Below are 21,532 nucleotides of genomic sequence, written 5' to 3'. Positions count from 1 at the left end.
ATGAGAATAGTAGGGAAGGTAGATACAATAAAAGCATGATATATGCATGTATGGAAATGACACACTGAAACTCATTGATTTGTAGAATTAAAATGTGTTAATAGTTATAATAAAAAGAGGAAAAAAATATGAGTTTATTTTTTTGTGGAACTAGGGATTACACTCTACCACTAAGCTACAGCCCCAATCCTTTTTATTTGCATTTACTTATTTATTTTAATAGATTTAAGAGCATTATATTTCTAATGAACAATTAAATCAGGAAAATAGAGATAAATATTGTATTGATATTTTGGAATCCCAGTATTAAGACCACAAATAAGTCTTAGCCCACATCTACTTCCAATGACTCAGATGTTTCTTTCTAATGAATTGATCATTACATTTCCAAATTTCTGAAATGGCCAACAGACAACAGAAAGACATTTATTTAGGCTCTTGCTTGGAACAGTTTCAACAAACTGCTAGCCTTGATTTAGAGACAAATTATTTTTAATTTTGAGACAGGGTCTCACTGAATTTCCCAAGCTGGCCGTGAACTTGCAATCCTCCTGCCTTAGTGTTAAGTTTAAAAAACAAGATGCAGAAAAGTATCATTTACTGCCATTAAAAAAAGAAAGAAGGGAAGACAACTATTTATTTGTATATGCTTAAAGAATTACTGGAAGAACACATCAAAGGTTAATAAAAGTGAATTATCTGTAGGGGCAAAAACTGAGTAGATAAGAGGCAGGGATGGGAGGACACTTTTCACTGTACACCTATATATATATTTTTGTCCTTTTTTTTTTTTGTATGTGTGTGTGTGTAGTGCTGGAGGTGGAACCCAGGGCCTCATTCATACTAGGCAAGGGCTCTACTACTGGCTCTACCATGTCCCTATTTTTTTTTTAATTATGTGAGTATATTAATACCTAGAAAATTTAATAAAGTAAAAATAAGTAAATTTTGCAAATGAATTAATTTCTTGAGTATATGATGATGATGATGGTGATAAGAGCTACCAGTAAGGAATACTTAATATACAGCTGGGCTGAGTACTTTACATGCATTATCTCATTTAATCCTTATATTGATCTTATGGAGCAGATAGAACTATCACTCTTAATTAAAGATGAACAAAAAAACAGACTCTGAGGGTTAATTAGCTAAGAAATTCCAAAACTGGATTCAATTTGAAGTTTTTGTGCCTAACCACTGTCATATATATAAAGTTGTATAACAGATTTTTTTTTCATATGTGCAACAGTTTTGAAATGGATATATGTATTGACTGATATAACAGACAAAGGTAATTACCTGCTGCCCTTCTGTACCCTCGGCGGTGACCATAGCAACAGAGTGTGTTCCTGCTGAAGAGATGACTGCGTCATGAGCAGGGACTGTGATGGGTGTGCCATCCTGCGTTACCATTGTGATGGTGTTGCCAATGGCCTGCATGTCAGCTTGAGATATGTTGACCTGTAATACAGTGCCTTTTACAAATCAATGCTTCATGTTATATTTGGCGATCTTGGTTATAGGGCCTGACCCTTATATAGGTTTACTCTGTAGGAGCAAATAAACCTTTCACAATTGAATAAATTATTCTAGTCATCAGACAAATCAGTCTTCTTCTCTTTTCTTCCTTTTTTTTTTTTTTTTGGCACTAGAGGCACAGAGGCACTTTACCACCGAGTTACATCCCCAGCCCATTTTATTTTTTATTTTGAGACAGGGTCTCGCTAAGTTGCTAGGACCTCACTAAGTTATTGGGGCTGGTCTCAAACTTGCAATCCTCCTGTTTTAGCTTCCTGAGTCACTGGGATTACAGGCATTGCACTACTGTGCCCTGGCAGTCTGTCTGTCCTTTTTTTTTTTTTTTTGTGGTACTGGGGATTGAACCTAGGGCCTTGTACATGCAAGACAAGCACTCTACCAACTGAGCTATATCCCCACCTCCAGCAGTATTTCTTAAATGATCTCTTCTTCTTCTCTCCATCCCTGTTGCTAGCCGAGACCCTTATTTTTCTCTCATCTGAATTTCTGTAGTAATCCAATTCCTTTCCAAGTGTCCAGCATAACTGTTCCCTAACCATCCTCCACCTTAACACCTTTCTAAAACAAAGCAAATCAAGTCTTATTATTCTACTTGCTAAAATTCCCAGTTACTTCCTATCCTTCAATGTTCAGACTTCCTCTGTGGCATCCTTAACCTTTCATGATCTAGCCTTTACCAACTACTACTTCCTAATTTGCATCTGACTCTCTAGCCACAACTGATTCCCAGTCCTAGACAAAGTCACATTCATGGCTTTTCCCTTCCCTTCATTCTTAGCATGGCAAGCTCATGAAAATTCTTCAGGAACCAACTGAATGACCAAATCCATAAGAATCTCCAAGATTCATTACTTTCTACTTCAGGCTTCCACACCACTTTATATGCCCATCAATTATATATCCCTCATTATGAGAAACTGTTCATTTTAGAAATGGCTTTCTCCTAGACTGTGATATTCCCTTTCCTGTACACCCAGTATTGACTACCAAAATGTCTGGCATGGGATAGATGGTCAATAAATATCTGTTGAAGGAATGGAATGGAAATCTAATTACTGAAGGAAATGGGAAGGTTGAATCTGGAAGAAATACAACACTCATTAGGATGGGGAAGACAGTTGTTTTGGAGTATAAGAAGAGGCATTAGGGCTGGGGATGTGGCTCAAGTGGTAGCGCGCTAGCCTGGCATGCGTGTGGCCCGGGTTTGATCCTCAGCACCACATACAAACAAAGATGTTGTGTCCGCTGAAAACTAAAATATTAAAATTCTCTCTCTCTCTCTCTTTAAAAAAAAAAAAAGAAGAAGAAGAAGAAGAAGAAGAAGAGGGATTAGATTTATTCCGTATGGTTAAAAAAGAACCATGAATTAACAATACAGAGGTGGGTTCCCAATAAATAGTGGAGTTCTCCTGGCTGCCTCTTAACAGAGAAGTTAATCAATCACTATGTATTAGCTCAGTAAAGGATATTTCAAAGTTGCTATAGAAGGGATTTCTCCTACATAGGAAGGAAGGGTAGATTAAATGACTTCCAGAGGTCCTCTGTTTGTGATGATCTGATTCAAGACAAAGTTTTAGAGCTAATGAATTAAAATTAGGTTAAGTAAATATGTTTAATCTTTCTTGCATGCCAGTCAGTGGGCAGAGTACTGTGCAGAATTCACAACGTCAAAGTGGGGGCTGGGGGTGCAAGCATGTGATGGTATGAATGCTTTGTATTATTTGATCCTGAATGGGTTCTGCCACCTAACTAATATAGGCATGTTAATAGTTATCAATTTGTTAAAAAGGCAGATTAATTATGGAAGGTAAAAGTCCAAGAGAGATGAGTAAGGAGAGATTCATCCTTGGAAGAGACAGATAAAAAAGCACATTATACCCCAACATTCCTAATTTTAAAGGTACTAAGAAAACCTTAGATAGAACTCAAAAATAAAATCAAAGTTAAGTTATTTTAAGCTAGCAGAATCTAGAAAACAACAAGTTTAGCTTTTAGAGAACAGCCATTAAACTGTGCATTTTCTGGAGGAAATCAAGATATTTGCTTTATTAACTCTGTAGAGTTAGTTGAGTAAACTTCCATGATTCCTGGAAAGGAAGAGTGCCACAGTTTGGAAACTTCATAGGTTTGCCTGTCACTTATTTCCCAGGATCTTTTATTGAGTCTATCATATCCTGATCACCTCAGCCAAAGCTCTGCTGTTTTCTCAAACCTCATTTCTTGGACCTAATTAGCCACCAAATCCATCCCTTCTCAGATCTACGTTTCACATGGATACTTTTGAAGCCCTCAGTTTCCCTGTGGTTCTGACCTTCATTACCCCTCACCTTTGAGTGATACCAGTAACACTCTATATGAATTTTACAGAGACGTAAACATTCTCTCCCTACTAAACTCACTTCATGTAATCTCTTTTAGTAGCCTATGGAGAACTTTTAGGAGATATGTTACTGCCTGCCTACAGGCTGAAATCCAACCTTTATTCCTTGATATTCCAAGGAATATTCCAAGGAAATTCTTCAATGAGGACCTGGACTGTGTTTTCAAAAACGGTTGAAGAGAAATATGATTTAACTTGACTAGCTTTTGGTAGACACTTACATGCTGGGTCCCATCCTGGGATATGAGTGTAACTTGTTGACTCAACCCAGACTGGGTTACTGTGGCTACTTGTGTGGATACAACATCATCTCCTTCTACACCTGTAACATATGTGATCTGGGACCCCTTAAGAACATCTTCGCCTTGACCTGTTTAAAAAAAAAAAAAAGAACAACCTCTATGACCAATTAATCAATCTGTTTAGAAAACTGAGAATATTTTAATATTAAAGAGAATATTATATAAAATTTATATATAGTATATTCTAAATCATGAAAAAAGCTTCTAGTACCTCCTTCTACTTCCTTCACTTCTACTTTTGAAAGCTAAACCAAATCATATCAGACCACATCAAACCTTTCCCATCAAATTTAAGTGTTTTAATTTTGGGGGACCACTTTTTAAATCTTTTTTTTTAAATATTTATTTTATAGTTGGACACAATACCTTTATTTCACTCATTTATTTTTTATGTGGTGCTGAGGATCAAACCCAGGGTCCCTCGAGTGTGAGACGAGCGCTCTACTGCTGAGCCACAACCCCAGCCCCACACTTTTTAAATCTTAGTTGGAATAATTATGTGATATTGTGCATATGTGTTGGGAAAGGGAAGGGAGAAACTCTATAGAAAGACTAGAAAAAAATCCTTCAATACAACAAGGATGCACTAAGTTCTTGGAGTCACTTAAGAAGCCATACAAGTTGGGGGTGGGGGCAGGGTGAGAATAAGAAAGACAGTAGAATGAATTGGATATAACTATGTTCATACATGAATACATGACCAGGGGCTGGGGCTGTAACTCAGTGGTAGAGCACTTGCCTAGCACATGTGAGGCACTGGTTCAATCCTCAGTACCACATAAAAATAAATAAATAAAATAAGGCATTGTGTCCATCTACAATAAAATATATACATATGTATGTATGTGTGTGTGTGTGTGTGTGTGTATATACATGACCAGTGTAACTCCACATCAGGTACAACCATAAGAATGGGAAGTTATATTCCATGTCTGTATGTCAAAATACATTCTACTGTCATGTATAACTAAAAAGCACAAAACAAAATAAACCATAAAAGTAATAAAAGAATCTTCATAAACATAAACCACAAAACTACTAAACTTTGCAAACTCTGTCTACTAATTTAGCCTTTAACACAAGTGACTGATTACAGGTTATCAATAAACAATGACATCATTGTGTAAAGACAATGTAATGGCACATTATCTGGGGTGAAGTTAATCATTTAAGAAGTTAAACAAAAAGCAACCTCCTTACTTCTTTATTTTGCAAACCACTAGCAAGTAAACAGCAATTTTAAGTCATTACTGCTATACTTGTCAACTAGGGAGATTACTGATCTCTATTCTTCCAACATTTTCCACTTCACATGAAGTAAGAGAAAGAGAGCAAAAAATTTTCCCCTACAAAGAAGTAATCTATAAGTCTTCTGAAAGTCAGTAGTTGATGCATGCACATGACTACAGTCATCAAGGTGCCATTTCCATGACAGTAATGACTTCACTCTTTTTTCTTCTGTTCCACAGATACTTATATATACTATTATTCCAACTGGTTACAAAACCCAGGGAACCATGTGAAAGGAAAACAAATCTATACCTATTCTTAGAAAAGCATTCTCCCCTTCCTTGTGTCGTTCTCCTCTCCTTTCTTTCTTTTCCTTTCTCCTTCCTCCTTCTCCCTTTCCTTCCCTTCTTTCTTTTTGTACTGAAGATTGAGCCCAGGGGTGCTTTACCACTGAGCAACATCCCCACCCTTTTTATTTTTTTATTTTAAGACAGGGTCTCCTAAACTGCTTAGGGCCTCACTTAGTTGCTGAGGCTAGCCTTAAACTTGCAATCCTTCTGCCTCAGCCTCCAGAGCTACTGAGATTAGCCATTGTGCCCCACCAGATTTTAGGGTTTTTTTTTTTTGTTGTTGTTTTGTTTTTTTAACCTAAGTTATCACAAGTTCAAGGCCAGCCTCTGCAATTTAGGGAGGTCCTGTCTCAAAATTTTAAAAAGGGCAGGAGATGTAGCTCAGTGATAGTGTGTACCTCCTAGATTTAATTCTCAGTACTGGGGAAAAAAAAAAAAAACAGAAATTTTTAATAATATGAAATATCAACATATAAGAAAGGATCAAGGTGGCTGGGGTGTGGCTCAGTGGTAAAGCACTTGCCTCCCTTGTGTGAGGCACTGGTTTCAATCCTCAGCACCACATAAAAGTCAATAAACAAAGACACTGTGTCCATGTACAACTAAAAAATATTTTAAAAAAAGAAAGAAAAAAAGATAATCAAAAGACAGAGCATGGTGATACATGCATATAAGCCCAGGGATTCAGGAATCTGAGACAGAATTTCAAGTTTGAGGACAGATTTGGCAATTTGTCTTGACCCTATCTCAAAAAAAGAAAAAGGAATGGGGTATAGTCAGTGGAAGAGCACCCCTAGGTTTAATCCCAAAAAAAAGAGAGAAAAGAAAAGAAAAAGATAAAGGGCTTAAAAAGTGTAAGAGTCTTATAACTACATTTTTTTTGTGTGTGTACTGGGGATTGAACTCAAGGGCACTTAACTACTGGGCAACATCCCCTGCCCTTTTTTGTATTTTACTTAGAAACAGGGTCTCCCTGAGTTGCTAAGTACCTTTCTAAGTACCTTGCTAAGCAGGCTTTGAACTTGCAATCTTCCTGCCTCTACCTCCCGAGCCACTGGGATTACAGGCGAGTGCCACCGTGCATATAATTCTATAAAATATTTTTTCAAAGGTTTTTCCTCATTGAAATGAGTTGTTTTGTTTCTTACTATATACCTAACAGCACCTGAATCAATGAAGTATTATTTGGAGTACTTCTCTAATCTTATGACTAGGCTGCCCCTACCTCATTCTCTACCCTCACTTCACACCACCTTCCCAGGCAGAACCACCATCCTGATCAGGCTTCTTTCAGTATCTCTAATTTACTTTGCTCTCTCTAACCTCCTGCTTTTTGTAGTATCATACCTTCTACTTGAAAGTTCTCATCTTTGCTGTTTCCCTTCCCCCAACCTGTTTCTTCACCTAGTTAGCCTACTTGAAGATTCACCCTCTAGATTTTCTCCAAACACCATTTCCTCAGAGAAACCTACACCTTCCTAGATAAGAGACCAAGTTCCTCTCTTAACACAACCCAGAGCTCTAGTACCTTTCTTCAATAGTCCTTTTCACAGTTATAAATTGTAAATTTGTGTGATTACAGAAAAGAAACTTTCTAATTTGAGAAAATGTTATGAATCATAAATTATTCATAGTTGTTTGATTCTCAAACTCAGAAACAGCTATAATGGATAAAAACCTTACCTGGGGGAGGCTCAAAGAAGGCTTCTTGCTCCTCCTCAATGGGCTCAGTGTCATTGTGGGCTGTCCGTTTGTGCATAGCCAGCGTGGAGATCTGCTTGTATGTCTTACCACAGTGATTACAGTTGTATGGTTTGGAGTGAGTGTGAACGACGTGGTGTTTGTACAAACTAGAATATTCTGTAAACCTTTTGTCACACCCAGGAACTGTACAAACATATGGCTTTTCCCCTAAGAAAAACCAGCACACAAAATGTCAGCTTTAAAAAAAAAAAAAAAAAGGTCAGCTTTTATATAGGTAGACATAATTATTCCATTATGGGGTAGAGGACCTCTAAAATTAAACAGTTGCCAAATCTGGGCTGTGGACATAGATCAGTAATGAAGCACTTACCCAACACAGCAACATATACACATAAAGCTTGTCAAATCTCTTCATATCCTACCATGAGGGAAAAACCGTAACTATAATTTTAACTTGGCTCAATAGGTAGTCTACATTCTGAATATTGTCCTTAAGCATCAATCCCAATGTTCCCTTAATTTCAAGAGATGAGAGAATTAAGGATGATGTTATTACCCAGTTTAACTTTGATGAAACTATAATTTATTGTTTCCTGTAACTAGATAGATACACTAATAATAAGAATAACAAATGCAAGTATTACTATAACTAATGCAGCTTACCCAAAAAGTTTTATAAAGATAATGAAAAAGGATTTTTTAAAAAAGTCTACGGACAAGTTAGACATGTCAATATTCAACTATATATCTAAATATATCTAAAAGAACATTTACAATTTAACTTCACTTGACCTCTTATATCCAATCAAAAGCTATTCTTTCCTCACCAATAGCAAGTAGGCAAGACAAATGGAAGAAAAAACTATTAATTCCTGTTCTATGAAATAATCTGAGAATACTATAGGTAGTATATAATATTTTTTGAACTTTTTATTATGGAAAATTTAAAACTTACACAAAAATATAGAGAAACAGTATAACAAAACTCCATGTACCAATCACTCAGCTTCAACTATTAATTCATAACCAATATTGTTTCATTTATTTATTACATATTTATCCCTTCTTCCTACCGAGGATTATTCTAAAACAGTTCCAGAAAACATTCTATATTATCCGAAATGTGTGAGATTATGTATATGAAAGATGGATCCTGTTATTTTTAAACAACATAAACAAAATTAACAATAATTACTTAATATCACAGAATATCTAGGCAATGCTATTTTGTGGTGGTATGGGGACCTAAAACTGAAAGCAAATGGAACAAGTTATCCTAATTATAGTTTAAGTGAATACTTTTATCCACACTGGGGCATGAGGAAAATAAATTATTTCAAGCAATTTTTTTTTGTAGTTGTAGATGAACAGAATGCCTTTATTTGTTATGTGGTGCCTCACACATGCTAGGCAAGCATTCTGCCACTGAGCCACACTCTCACCCCTCATGTAACTTTTTTTTTTTTTTTAGTATTTTTAGCTGTAGATGGACACAATATCTTTATTTTACTTATTTATTTTTATGTGGTGCTGAGGATTGAACCCAGTGCCTCACACATGTGAGGCAAGCACTCTACAACTGAGCCACAACCCCAGCCCCCCCGTCAAGTAACTTTTATATAGAGTATTTAACTAATATTTTATATATGGCATTTTAACTAATGTCCTCAGTCTTGAGCTAGGGATGAGGCAGCAGTTGCAAACAAACCTTGAACTCTTCAATAGGCTTATGCATTGTGGTGGTATGACTGAAGTGATACTAAAATTATTTTAGATGTAACTAAAGACTGAGCAAATGAATAAATATTCAGTGCTGTAGAAGCCAGGGTTCTCAGTGTGGAAGAGATGTACAAATATGGAATGGGGAGGAAGAGCCTTGTGGGATGAACTAGAATTGGAAGTATTAGTGTGAACTCTTCATTTCTGATATGGAATGTGTAAGTGTAGAGATGCATGTTCCAGCTAATTCTTATTTTATATCTTCCTTGGTGCATTTCTTCTCATGGCTCTAACCACAGTAAAACTACCCATAAAGAAATCCCTCACTAATATAATTTAAGTTTTAGACATAAAAGTAATTGGAGATGGCTTCCTGTCCTCTTCCTCCCAATATCCATTCTCAAAGCAGGCAGGATTAAGTTCTTATCTTGGTGGATGGTTGTAAGGAAAATGTAGTGAGGGAAAGGGAAGTGGGAGTAGATTTCCTAAGCAGGAAAGTGGCAGCAAATTTCAACTTGGAAAATCAGCCAATTTTCAACTGAGAACAGAAATCCCCACTAGGTGGCACCAAACCACAGTCAAAAACTGAATGGAGCAGAATACAATGGCACATGCTTTCAATCCCAGCAACTCCAGAAGCTGATGTTGGAGGATGGAAAATTCAAGGTCAACCTCAACAATTTAGTGAGATGCTATTCAAAATAAATAAATAAAAAGAACGAGGGACTGGGGATGTAGCTCAGTGGTAAAGCACCTCTGGGGTCAATTCCTAGTACACCCCCATCAAAAAAAAATTTTTTTTTTTTTTTTGCTTGAGCTTTAGAGTTCCTTTTGGCTGGCTACATGGCTTCACATGGGTCATCTGATAATCAAACTTCATGATAGACTGCATTTTATGAAAAAATTGAAAAGACAACCCATAGAGGGGAAAATACTGCAAATCTGTCTGACAAAGGACTTGTATCCAGAATAATAAATAATTCTTACAACCCAATAGTGAAAAAACAACCCAGTTAAAAAAGGGCAAAGGATTTGAAAAGATATTTCTCCAAAGAAGATATATGAAAGGCCAATAAGCACATAAAGATACTTAACATCATTAGCCATCAGGAAAATGCAAATCAAAAGATATCACACTCACTAGGAAAGTTATAATAAAAAAAAATAACAATTATCTGCCTATGGTGTGGATCAAATGGAAGCATCATACATTGCAGGTGAGATTGTAAAATGGCACAGCTACTTCAGAAAACAGTTTGGCAGTTCCTCAAAAGTTAAAAAACAGGGCTGGGGTTGTAGCTCAGTGGTAAAGTGCTGCCTCTCCCATGTGAGGCCCTGGGTTTGATCCTCAGCACCACATAAAAATAAATAAATAAATAAAATGAAATAAAGATATTGTGTCCATCTACAACTAGAAAAAAATTTTTTTAAAAAGTTAAAAGATGGGGCTGGGGATGTGGCTCAAGCGGTAGCGCGCTCGCCTGGCATGCGTGTGGCTCAGGTTCGATCCTCAGCACCACATACAAACAAAGATGCTATGCCTGCTGAAAACTAAAAAAAAAAAAAGAAGGGAAAAACTCATTGATGAGAAAAAAAAAAAAAGTTAAAAGACTTTTGAAAAGTGACCCAATAATTCCACTCCCGTTTTTTTTTTTTTTTTTTTTGTATTGGGGATTAAATCCAAGGGGTGCTTTATCACCAAGCTACATTCCCAGTCCTTTTTTTTCGGGTACCAGGGATTGAACTCAGGGGCACTCAACCACTGAGCCACATCCCCAGCCCTATTTTGTATTTTATTTCGAGGCAGAGTCTCACTGAATTGCTTAGCACCTCGATGTTGCTGAGGCTGGCTTGGAACCCACCATCCTCCTGCCTCAGCTTCCCAAGCGCTGGGATTATAGGTGTGCGCTACTGCACCTGGCCCCAGCCTTTTTTAATGTTTTATTTTGAGACAGGATCTTGCTAAGTTGCTTAGGACTTTGTTAAATTCCTGAGGCTGGCCTTGAATTTGCAATCCTCCTGCTTCAGCCTCCTGAGTGGCTGGGGTTACAAGCATGCACTACCACATCTGGAGAATCATTATGCTTTAAATGGATAAATGGGGCTGGGGATGTGGCTCAAGAGGTAACGCACTCACCTGCCATGCGCGGGGCGCTGGGTTCGATCCTCAGCATCACATACAAATAAAATAAAGATATTGTGTCCACCGAAAACTAAAAAATAAATATTAAAAAAAATTCTCTCTCTATCCCTCTCTCTCTTTAAAAATAAAAATAAAAATAAATGGATAAATGTCTAGTATGTGAATTTTATCTTAATATAGCTGTTTATTAAAAAATGAGAAGCCAAGCATAGTGGTATACACCTATAATCCCAGTGACCTGAGAGGCTGAGGCAGTAGAATCACAAATTCAAGGACAGCCTGGGCAACCTGGTAAGACCCTTGTCTTATTAAAAAAAAAAAAAAAAAGGGGGAGGGGGGGCACGGCTGGGGATGTAGAGCACCAACCCTGGTTTCAATCCCCAGTATTGCCAAAAAAGCGGAAAATGTATCCATAGATCATTCCTCCTTTTCTACCCCACAAGCTCCACAAAGTTTAATTTAAGAAACACCTTACCATGACAGCATAATACAAAAGTCCCCTGATTACTCCTCCGACTTCACTGCGTACAAATCTTCTACATGTAATCTATGCTCTAATTATATGGAACCACCCAATATTATGTTTTTTTCATACCTTTGTGCCTATCTTCATTACACTTCCCCTGCAAAGAATAATCTTCTGTTTACCTTTTACATCAGGATTCAGTCTAAAAGTCAAATTCCCCAGTAAAGTCTTTCTGAAACATTTCTTCCGTTCCTGCAAGAAATGACTGTTCCTGCCTCTGCTCCCAAGCATCTTGTTCATATTACAGACATTCTTCAGCAAGTTTGTGACCACTAATCTCTCCCCAACTAGACTGTATTTGATAATGTCTTATCTGTCTCTAAATCTATGGTGTCTGGTAGAAAAACTCATGATAGATGTCAATAATTGTTGAAGAAACGAACATACAAAAGAATGATTAAGTTGAAAAATTTTAAAGGTGTTTAACTTCTTTCCTCCATGCCAACTGGTAGGAAGAAAAGAAGAGATTAGCAAGGTATTGTTTCTGGAAGGGGGAAGAACTAAACTAAGCCTTCAAAGATAAAGGACCAAGAGATCAGAGATCATTACCTGTGTGTATCCTCACATGATTTTTATAATTGGTTGCGCTGGCAAATGCCCTCCCACATCCTGGTTCTGTGCAATAATAAGGTCTTTCTCCTGTATGTGTCCTAATATGCACTTTTCTGATATTTGATGTTGTAAAGGACCGACCGCAGCCTTCGAAGGGACACTTAAAGGGCCTTTCTCCTGAAAATACAAAGGGGAATAAATTAAATGGTGCAAAAATATATAGAAAATTGAAATGTCTTATCTTCAATTTTGCCTAGGAGCAGGCTCAAGACTTGAGTCTTCTATTAAGTTTCCCTTTTAGGCTTTTTCTTTTCCCCCTGGAAAAAGTATTTTCCACTCCTAACAAATTTGCCTTAGAAAAACTGAATGGTATTCAAAACTCATCAGTGATTACATGTCTCCCCAAGATGGAATCATTCAGGTGTGCATATTAAAAATTGAGCTGAGAAAAGCACGGAAAGAAATGGCAGAAAAAAATATATAAGAAAAAAATAGGGTCAAGAATAAGGATTAAGTTAGAACAACCCCAGAATCACTTAAAAGTTTGTTTCCTGCTTTATTTATGCTACGATATCTGGCAGAAAAAATAATTTTAATCTTTTAAAATCTAGTGCTTAGCATGTTTGTCAAAATACTTGCTAAATACATTACTATTCTCATAGTCCAAACTTATGACTGAAAACTCTGCCAATTATATTCCTTCTTTCCTATTTGCTTTATACAACCTTGAAACTCAAAAGTCCTTTGAACAGTCAAGCAGGAGATAGCTTTTGCTTTCAATTTTTATGTGCCCTTTTCTATAATGAACTCAAGCAAACAACTTCTGGAGCAGGAAAAAAAAAAAGTATCTTTATAGACAGAAACAAGTATTTCATATATATATGAGAGAGAGAGAGAGAGAGAGAGAGAGAGAAAGAAAGTCTGTTATTTTTCTTTGGGTCAAATAAAATTATGGTTTCCCTGTTGGTACAGACCATTCCAAAAGATTTCTGCCCTCAAGTTTGAAATCATTAAAAAAGGAACAGAATCTTTCTCTTTTCTTCAAGTGAATTTTTCACCATATGTTCACCAAAAGAGAACAGAATTCATATTGGGCAAGTCCCATCTCCTCCAAGTCTAGAAGACCTCTAAAGTCTTCCCACCTGTGACATGCTATGAAAAGCATCAACTGTTCTAGGACAATTTTCGTTGTACTATATGTATTACTATTCTGTAGCACCTAATTTGTTTTTGACTGAAATCACCTAAGTTCCTAAGCCCCTTATTCAACCCAACATTGTACCATGTTAAAATGTTATGCCATTATAACATTTTAAATCATGAAAATGTCATGATAAAAGTGGTGTATGGGGGCTGGTAGTATTGCTCAATGGTAGAGCTTGTCTAGCATGCAAAAGGCCTTGGGTTTAACTTTTGGCACCACCAAAAATAAAGAAATAACAAAACATAAAGACCAGTGTAAGGGGCTGGGGATGTGGCTCAAGCGGTAGCACGCTCGCCTGGCATGCACGGGGCGCTGGGTTCGATCCTCAGCACCATATAAAAATAAAATAAAGATGTTGTGTCCACCGAAAATTAAAAAATAAATAAATATTTTAAAATTCTCTCTCTCTCTCTCTTAAAAAAAAAAAAAAAAAAAAGACCAAAACTGTATGTTTTGATGGATGAATTAAAGAATCACAATTCTGACAGGCACAGTGATGCTCGCCTATAATCTCATAATCTTGGGAGGCTGACACAGAAGGATCCCAAGTTCAAAGTCAGCCTCAGCAACTTAGTGAGGCCCTAAGCAACTTAGTGAGAGCTAAGGGGTGGGGATGTGATTGGTGGTTAAGAGCCCCTGGGTTCAATCCCTGATACCAAAACAAAAAAACTAAAAACAAATAATCACCCTTATAGTATCAATTCCACAAGCAGTCAAGCATAGGGTAGAGAGGGGAGTGAGGGGAGATAAGAATAAAGTACCACTTAGAAAAAGAAGGTAAGAGGGCTGAGGATGTGGCTCAAGCGGTAACACGCTCGCCTGGCATGCACGGGGTGCTGGGTTCGATCCTTAGCACCACATAAAAATAAAATAAAGATGTTGTGTCTACCGAAAACTAAAAAAAATAAATATTAAAAAATTCTCTCTCTCTAAAAAAAAAAAAGGAAACAAGCAGTTTAAAAAAGAAAAAGAAGATAAAGACATTTAAAGAAGAGATGATCACAAGTAACAAGTCTTTTTTTGGGGAGGGGGTGGGGAGAGGGGTATTAGGGATTGAACCCAGGAGCACCCTATCTCTGAGATATATCCCCAGCCCTTTTTATTTTTTATTTTGAAGACAGCCTCCCTGAGTTGAACTTGTGATCCTCTTGCTTCAGTCTCCAAGTCCTTGGGATTACAGGCATACACTGCTGCAAGTGGCTACATGTTTTTCTTTCTGTGGGGCTATTAGGGGTTCAGATATTTTCTTTAGCAGCAGCTTACTGAGGAGAAGCGATACTACACTCAGGCAGAATCAGGTGCCTTAGGTTTTGTTCTCAGGCTACTAACTAGACATGCAATCCTAGGAAAATGAGCTTGTTGCTCAGATAATTTCTGCAAGCTGCAAGGGATGGTACTCTAGAGCCATTGTTCATCTCTTTTGGAACACAGACCCTTTTAAGAATCTAAGAGAGTCTTGAGCCCTTATCCTGGTAAGAAACATATAAACACAAACAGCAAATTCCATGGAATTTCAGGAATTTAAAAGAAGCCCCTGATACTGATTCCCTGAAAATTTTCCAGATACTCCTTCCCCAAATCCCCTCCCTGAAGATCAAGAATTCTTGTCCTAGATATGACACTATTTACAATGGTACCTGTATGAGTTCTAATATGTTTCTGTAGATCTCCTGATGTTTTGAAAGATTTGGTACAATTATCTTCTGAACACCGATATGGCTTTTCTCCTGTATGAGTTCTGACATGACTTTTTAATCCATAACCTTCAAGGAAAATTTAAAAGAAATTTAATTACACAATACTCCTCTAAACATTCACATTGAAATTGAAGTACTGAAAAATATAGTAAATTCCAAGAATAAAACACGTTATTAAAAACGTCCTTAGATGGCTCAGGACTATCACACTGAAAATTTTTAGTAGTTTATCTTTGTTTAGAAGTGTGTGTTTAATTTTTTAAAAGTGTCCCAATTGGGCTGGTGTTGTGGCTCAGTGGTAGAGCGCTTGCCTAGCACATGTGAGGCCCTGAGTTTGAATACTCAGCACCACATAAAAATAAATAAATAAAATAAAGGTATTGTGTCCATCTACAACTAAAAATATATTTTTAAAAAAGTGTCCCAATTATATTAGATGATGTTCACAACTCATATCCAAAAAGTTTAAACTGGATTCAAGACAAGGAACAAAGAATGAATGTCAGGAGGAATGGTACATGTTGGCCCTGCCACATATATCCCTGGGTAGACTCCATCCCACTGTTAAGTTCCAGTTCTCAGTGGTTCCCTAAGGTCTGTATTAATGTTAAATTTTTGGTCAGCTTTTAAAATCTGGCTTTTATTTTTCTTGCTAAAAGAAAGCAGAACATGTAGTAAAAAGCACCAAAGTAGGCAAAGACAGGTCTGTGAAGGAAAAAAAGAACACAGAGAGGGGTAGAGCAATCAGGCTAAGGAGGCAGTTAAGAGTTAAGAAAACCCAATAAGGGCTGGGGGATGTGGCTCAAGCGGTAGCGCGCCTGGCATGCGTACGGCCCGGGTTCAATCCTCAGCACCACATACAAACAAAGATATTGTGTCCGCCGAAAACTAAAAAATAAATATTTAAACCCCCCCCCCCCTCTCTCAAAAAAAAAAACAAAAAAAACTCTCTAACCTCCAGTCCTACACCAAGCTGGCTCTCCCTACGAACCCAATCCTAATTCCAACAATGTGGGAACTTCTTACCTGTCCCTGCAACTAGACTTCCAATGCCTGGACCACTGCAGTAAGTAGGTCTGCATTGACCTGCACAGACAGTGAAGCTGTCAGGGAAAGGTTGAGGGAAAGACTCAGGGTGAACATACTACACCACGTGGAGAATGGTAAGGAGGCAGGTACAAAGCCTCAGTTTCCAGAGCAGGGGGAAGAGGCAAAGTTCAGAAAAAGACAGACCCAGGAAACTATCAAAAGGAGTTTCAAGGCTCAGCAGAATCCTTATTACCAGAAAATGCATGGACCCCAGCTGTGCATCTCAGTGGGGAACCCAGGTCAGCACTTTTAAAACCTGGAGACCTCCTTTAAGATGCAGATTCAGGGGCTGGGTTTGTGGCTCAGTGGCAGAGAGCTTGCCTCCCCACATGTGAGGCACTGGGTTCAATCCCCAGCACCACATAAAAATAAATAAATAAAATNAGACCTTTTTTGTATTTTATTTAGAGACAGGGTCACACTGAGTTGCTCAGCAACTGGCTTCTGCTGAAGCTGGCTTTGAACTCACAATCCTCCTGCCTCAGCCTCCCAAGCTGCTGGGATTACAGGCATGAGCCATGAGGTTTTGCCAGTTGCCCATGCTGGCCTCAAACCTGCAATCTTCCTACTTCAGCATTCCAAGTAGCTCGGATTATAGGTGTGCACCATTATGCCCAGCTTACATTTAAGCATTTAAGATTTTTTGTTTTTTTTTTTGGTTGTAGATGGACACTATGTCTGTATTTTATTTATTTTTTTTTAGGTGGTGCTGAAGATTGACTCCAGTGCCTCATGTATGCAAGACAAGCACTCTACCACTGAGCTATAGCCCCAGCCCATACTTAAGTTTTTATTTGTATTCCACATCTAGGATGAGGGGATAAAATGGGCTTAAAATATTCATTTTAATAAGGAATAACAATATTATAATATAACAGGAACATCTGAGGTCTGAGTTTTTCCAGAGTGATTAAAGGTACCTGCATGAAACATGCATGAAGAGAATTAGGACAGGGTGCAAGGAAACATTACCCAATGTAAAAAGTGTGGAGGCTGCTATTAGAGGGGTCTAAGTTTGAAGTAAGGTTCCACCACTTCCTTCTCTAAACCTTGAAGTCCTCTTTGTAAGGTGGGGACATAATAGTATCTATTGCTGTGACAAATGTGTAATCATGACAATGGCCATTCAATTAACATTTCTCACATATCAGGCCATTTTTCTTAGTACTTTACAGAAACAGCAGAACTTACTTAATTCTTATAACCACTCTGTGAGAGAGGTACTCTTATGATCCAATTATAGTTGGGGGTAATGAGGTACCAAGAAGTCAATTATAGGCCAAAGTTATACACTAACAAGTAATGAAGATGGACTCTTGGGTCACTACTCCAAATATGCTAAGTGCACACTTTCTGACATAGTTATTTAATATGTCTTAGATATTGTTATAATGACTCACAGTACTTCTATTGTGTTCATCTACAATTAAAATAAAATACTTCGTCCAAAAATTTAATATAGGACAAATTAACATCAACTTTGCTGGATTCTGGTGAATCACTGTTAGCAGAGTGAACATACACATCTCTCATATAATTACATAAATTTCATATTTGACCAAATGCTTTGAAATATACAGAGTGTCTCACATGTGCCAGGTAATATGCAGGACATCAGGGATACACAGGTGAAAAAACACAGTCCAGGCCCTTAAAGAACTGACAGTTTCTACAGTCTATACAGACTTTTGTGTGTCTGAGTGTGAGCATGTGTCAGTATTTTGATAAGCATTTGAATGCTATATGCATATCACATTAGTTTTTAATGTCCTAGGTATACTATAACTAAATAAAACACATATATACACCTTGAGATGATGAGCTGTTGTATATAATTTTCCACATCCATCATATTTACATTGAAATGCTTTTTCTCCACTCTGTTGAGATTTAGCAGTTACTCTTGTTGCATGTCCTTGTAAGACAATCTAGATAAAACAAAAATTATGATTTAAATTACTCATATGGAAATAAAAAAGCTGAAATTTTCACAATAAAAGATAAAGCTATAATGTGGGTTCCAGATTCAGATAATCACTTTATCAAGAGTCTATCAATCTAAATCAGTCACATTCTTCCTGTTCCATTGCTGAAGTCAGCAGCTCTGAAATAGTCAAAAGGAGAGCTACAGTTGAAGGCACTGCTAGTTCAAAGATCTATTTCTCTCCTAGAAAATCAACCCAAGTACCATCCCCATTGTATGCACATATTTCCTGACATACTATTATTTAACTATGCTTTTTTTTAAGGACATATGCCCTAAAATGTCAAATACATTTTCAATTTCAGAAGCATTTCAAAAGCAATGAGAAAAGCTGGGCCTAGTGGCATACATGTGTAATCTCAGCTACTTGGGAGGCTGAAGCAGAAGGATCCTAAGTTCAAAGCCAGTTTAGGCAATCCTGTCTTAAGTCAAAAAATAAAAAGGGCTAAGGTTGGAATTGTGACTCAGTGGTAGAGTGCTCCCCTAGCATGCATGAGGCACTGGGTTTGATCCTCAGCACCACATAAATATAAAATAAAGATATTGTGTCCACCTAAAACCTAAAAAATAAATATTAAAAAAAAAAGCGATGTGGTATAGCTCATTGGTGGAACACTTCTGGGTTCAATAGTAAGAAAGAGAAGGCAGAGGAGAAAGAAGGAAAGAAGGGAGGGAGGGAGGAAAGAAGAAAGGAAGAAAGAGAAAGATGGAGGAGGTATGTGCAGGCATTAGGTCATTTAAGTCACCTATAGGAGATAATACAATCAATATCACATTCTGTACTTATATTCAGCATAAGATCTTTTCTTTTGGCTATAATACCATAAGAATTCAAATAACACTCCTATGCTAGTAAAGGCTTTTAAAGATTGCTGCCTATTTTAGAAATTATGATACCACAAATGTTGAAGAATGACTGTCTACTATGTGGGTCATATAGTGATATGTTGCAATATTCTTTTCTGTGCTGGCTGTCACTCAAGGTTCAAAAATGACTCTTTCAGAGTTTTGTTGGTTTTTTTTTTTTGTTTGTTTGTTTGTTTGTTTTTAGTTGTAGTTGGACACAATACCTTTATTTTATTTATTTATTTTTTTATGTGATGCTGAGGATTGAACCCAGGGCCTCGGATGTGCCAGGTGAGTGCTCTATCACTGAGCCACAACCCCAGCCCCAGAGGTTTTTTTAATGTTGTAAAAATTCAAAATAATGAAGCCAAAATCATCACTGGGTGATACTACAGATGTTGTAGGCTTAAAAAGAAATCTGAAAATAAAAGGCAAAACAAGCATGTGATCCTGATGATTTTTCCTCAAAGATCTGTTAGATTCTCTTTGTTTTTGTTTAAAAAAATATCTGATTTATATAAGAGATTCTGCCATACCTCACCACTTTCAGATAAATATGAAGATTTTGGTAAGTAAATTTTCATAAATGTATTTTTAATTGCTTGCTGCTTTTTATCCTCATTCTTAAGGAAATTAATGTTTCATGTAATCTGATTTATGGGGTGAGAACTGATCAATAAAAATTATTTTAGGGTTGGGAAGGTAGCTCAGTAGAATACTTGCCTAGAATGGATGAGACCCTAGATTTGATACCCAGTATCACAAAAATTTTAAAAATCTACATTACTAGATATTTAGACTCTAAAGTAATGTGTTCTCCCATCTCAGGTAACCTCAGATTTCTTTTTTTCTTTAGTACTGGAAATTGAACCCAAGGCCTCATGCATGGAAAATAAGTACTGTACCGCTGAGTTACATCCCAGACCCTTTTTTTTTTTTTGCTGTACTAGGAATTGAATCTAGGGGTGCTCTACCACTGAGCTACATCTTTAGCCCCTTTGGGTTTGATCCCCAGTTTGGGGGGGGGGGGGAACCAAGTATCTAACAAATTTTTCCTAATTTATACCATTTCATTTTCTAAAAAGCTTTATTTTTTTAAGTATATACAACAGCTATACGTATGGTAATATTACGGGTCATTTTGGGTTTTCTTTTTGGAAAATCTCCAAATTAAAAAAAAAAACACTAAAAATAGTAATATTGGTGCTACGGATTGGACCTAGAACTTCATGCATACTAAGCACACACTCTATCATTGAGATACACCTCTGGCACGTTTTTAAAAAAATCCTAGATAAATATTTGAGGTGATGGATACGTTAATTATCCTGACCTGATCACTACATGTTGTCTATCTGTATGGAAATATCCCACTATACCCCCCAAAGAGGTATGACAATTTTTTGGGGGGAGGGTGGGGTTAATGGAGATTGAACCTATGAGGAACCTAGCACTGAGCTACATCCCCAGGTCTCTTTATTTTTTGAGACAGGATTTCCCTAAGTTGTTGAGGCTGGCCTTGAACTTGTGATCCTTCTCTCTCAGCCTCCAAAGTTGCTGTGTATATCACTGTGCCTGGTCCCAAAATATGTACAACTATTGTGTCAACTTAAAAAATCCTTTGCCCCTGACTAATAATCACTGATATAATTATTACCTTTAAGAGATGGAAAAAAGTGGGCTTAAAATATTTAAGAAAAGCAAGGTTTGGACTGGGGATGTGGTTCAGTGCAAGAACATGTGCCTAGCAGGCATGAGGCCCTGGTTCAACCCTCAGCACTGCAAATATATATATAGCAAGTTTCACTTGGTCAAGGTCATGTAGCTAGATTAAAAAAATACAGAAAACAAAACAAAAAAAAAAGATAAAATATGAACCACACCTAAATTGCCTATACTAAACAGGTTTGGTTCAATGCAAGAACACGTGCCTAGCAGGCATGAGGCCCTGGGTTCAATCCCATGATTTAGGAAAAACAACATCTACGGACTCTGCTAACCAGAGAAGACTGTACATCTATAGGCCGGCCAGTGATATAACAATGCCTATGTGGTCTGGCTTAAAAATTCAGGCTGAGCCCCATGCTACATGCCTTTATAGTCTCAGCACTCTGGAAACTGAAGTAAGAGGATCACTTGAGCCCAGATGTTTGAGGCCAGCCTAGGGGAAAAAAAAAAAAAAAAAAGTCTCGCCAAGTGTACAGATTCTCTCTGCAGGAATTTGACCTAAGAAATAAATGAAGGAAGGAAGGAAGGAAGGAAGGAAG

The 21,532-nt window shown here is 37.2% G+C and overlaps 1 protein-coding gene and 1 non-coding gene across 2 annotated transcripts in view; both read right to left on the bottom strand.

The window, feature by feature from the left end:
* Znf143 (zinc finger protein 143) overlaps positions 1-21,532 on the bottom strand; it is a 61,960-nt gene that overhangs the window by 18,371 nt on the left and 22,057 nt on the right. Inside the window, exons 8-13 of the mRNA XM_048787916.1 lie at positions 18,190-18,363; positions 15,287-15,425; positions 12,443-12,622; positions 7,485-7,712; positions 4,141-4,289; positions 1,300-1,461 (exon numbers count right to left, since the gene is read on the bottom strand). Of these exons, the coding sequence (XP_048643873.1) occupies positions 1,300-1,461; positions 4,141-4,289; positions 7,485-7,712; positions 12,443-12,622; positions 15,287-15,425; positions 18,190-18,363 (1,032 nt within the window). The remainder of the gene's footprint in view (positions 1-1,299; positions 1,462-4,140; positions 4,290-7,484; positions 7,713-12,442; positions 12,623-15,286; positions 15,426-18,189; positions 18,364-21,532) is intronic.
* Positions 353-485, bottom strand: LOC125612185. Its single transcript, XR_007342526.1, has one exon. It is a non-coding gene; the product is annotated as a small nucleolar RNA SNORA2/SNORA34 family (small nucleolar RNA).

Source organism: Marmota marmota, unplaced genomic scaffold, assembly GCF_001458135.2.
Source record: "Marmota marmota marmota unplaced genomic scaffold, marMar, whole genome shotgun sequence".
NCBI classification, from domain to species: Eukaryota; Metazoa; Chordata; class Mammalia; order Rodentia; family Sciuridae; genus Marmota; species Marmota marmota.
The sequence above is the reverse complement of the archived record's forward strand: the minus strand, read 5'-3'. Positions and strand labels throughout refer to the sequence as shown.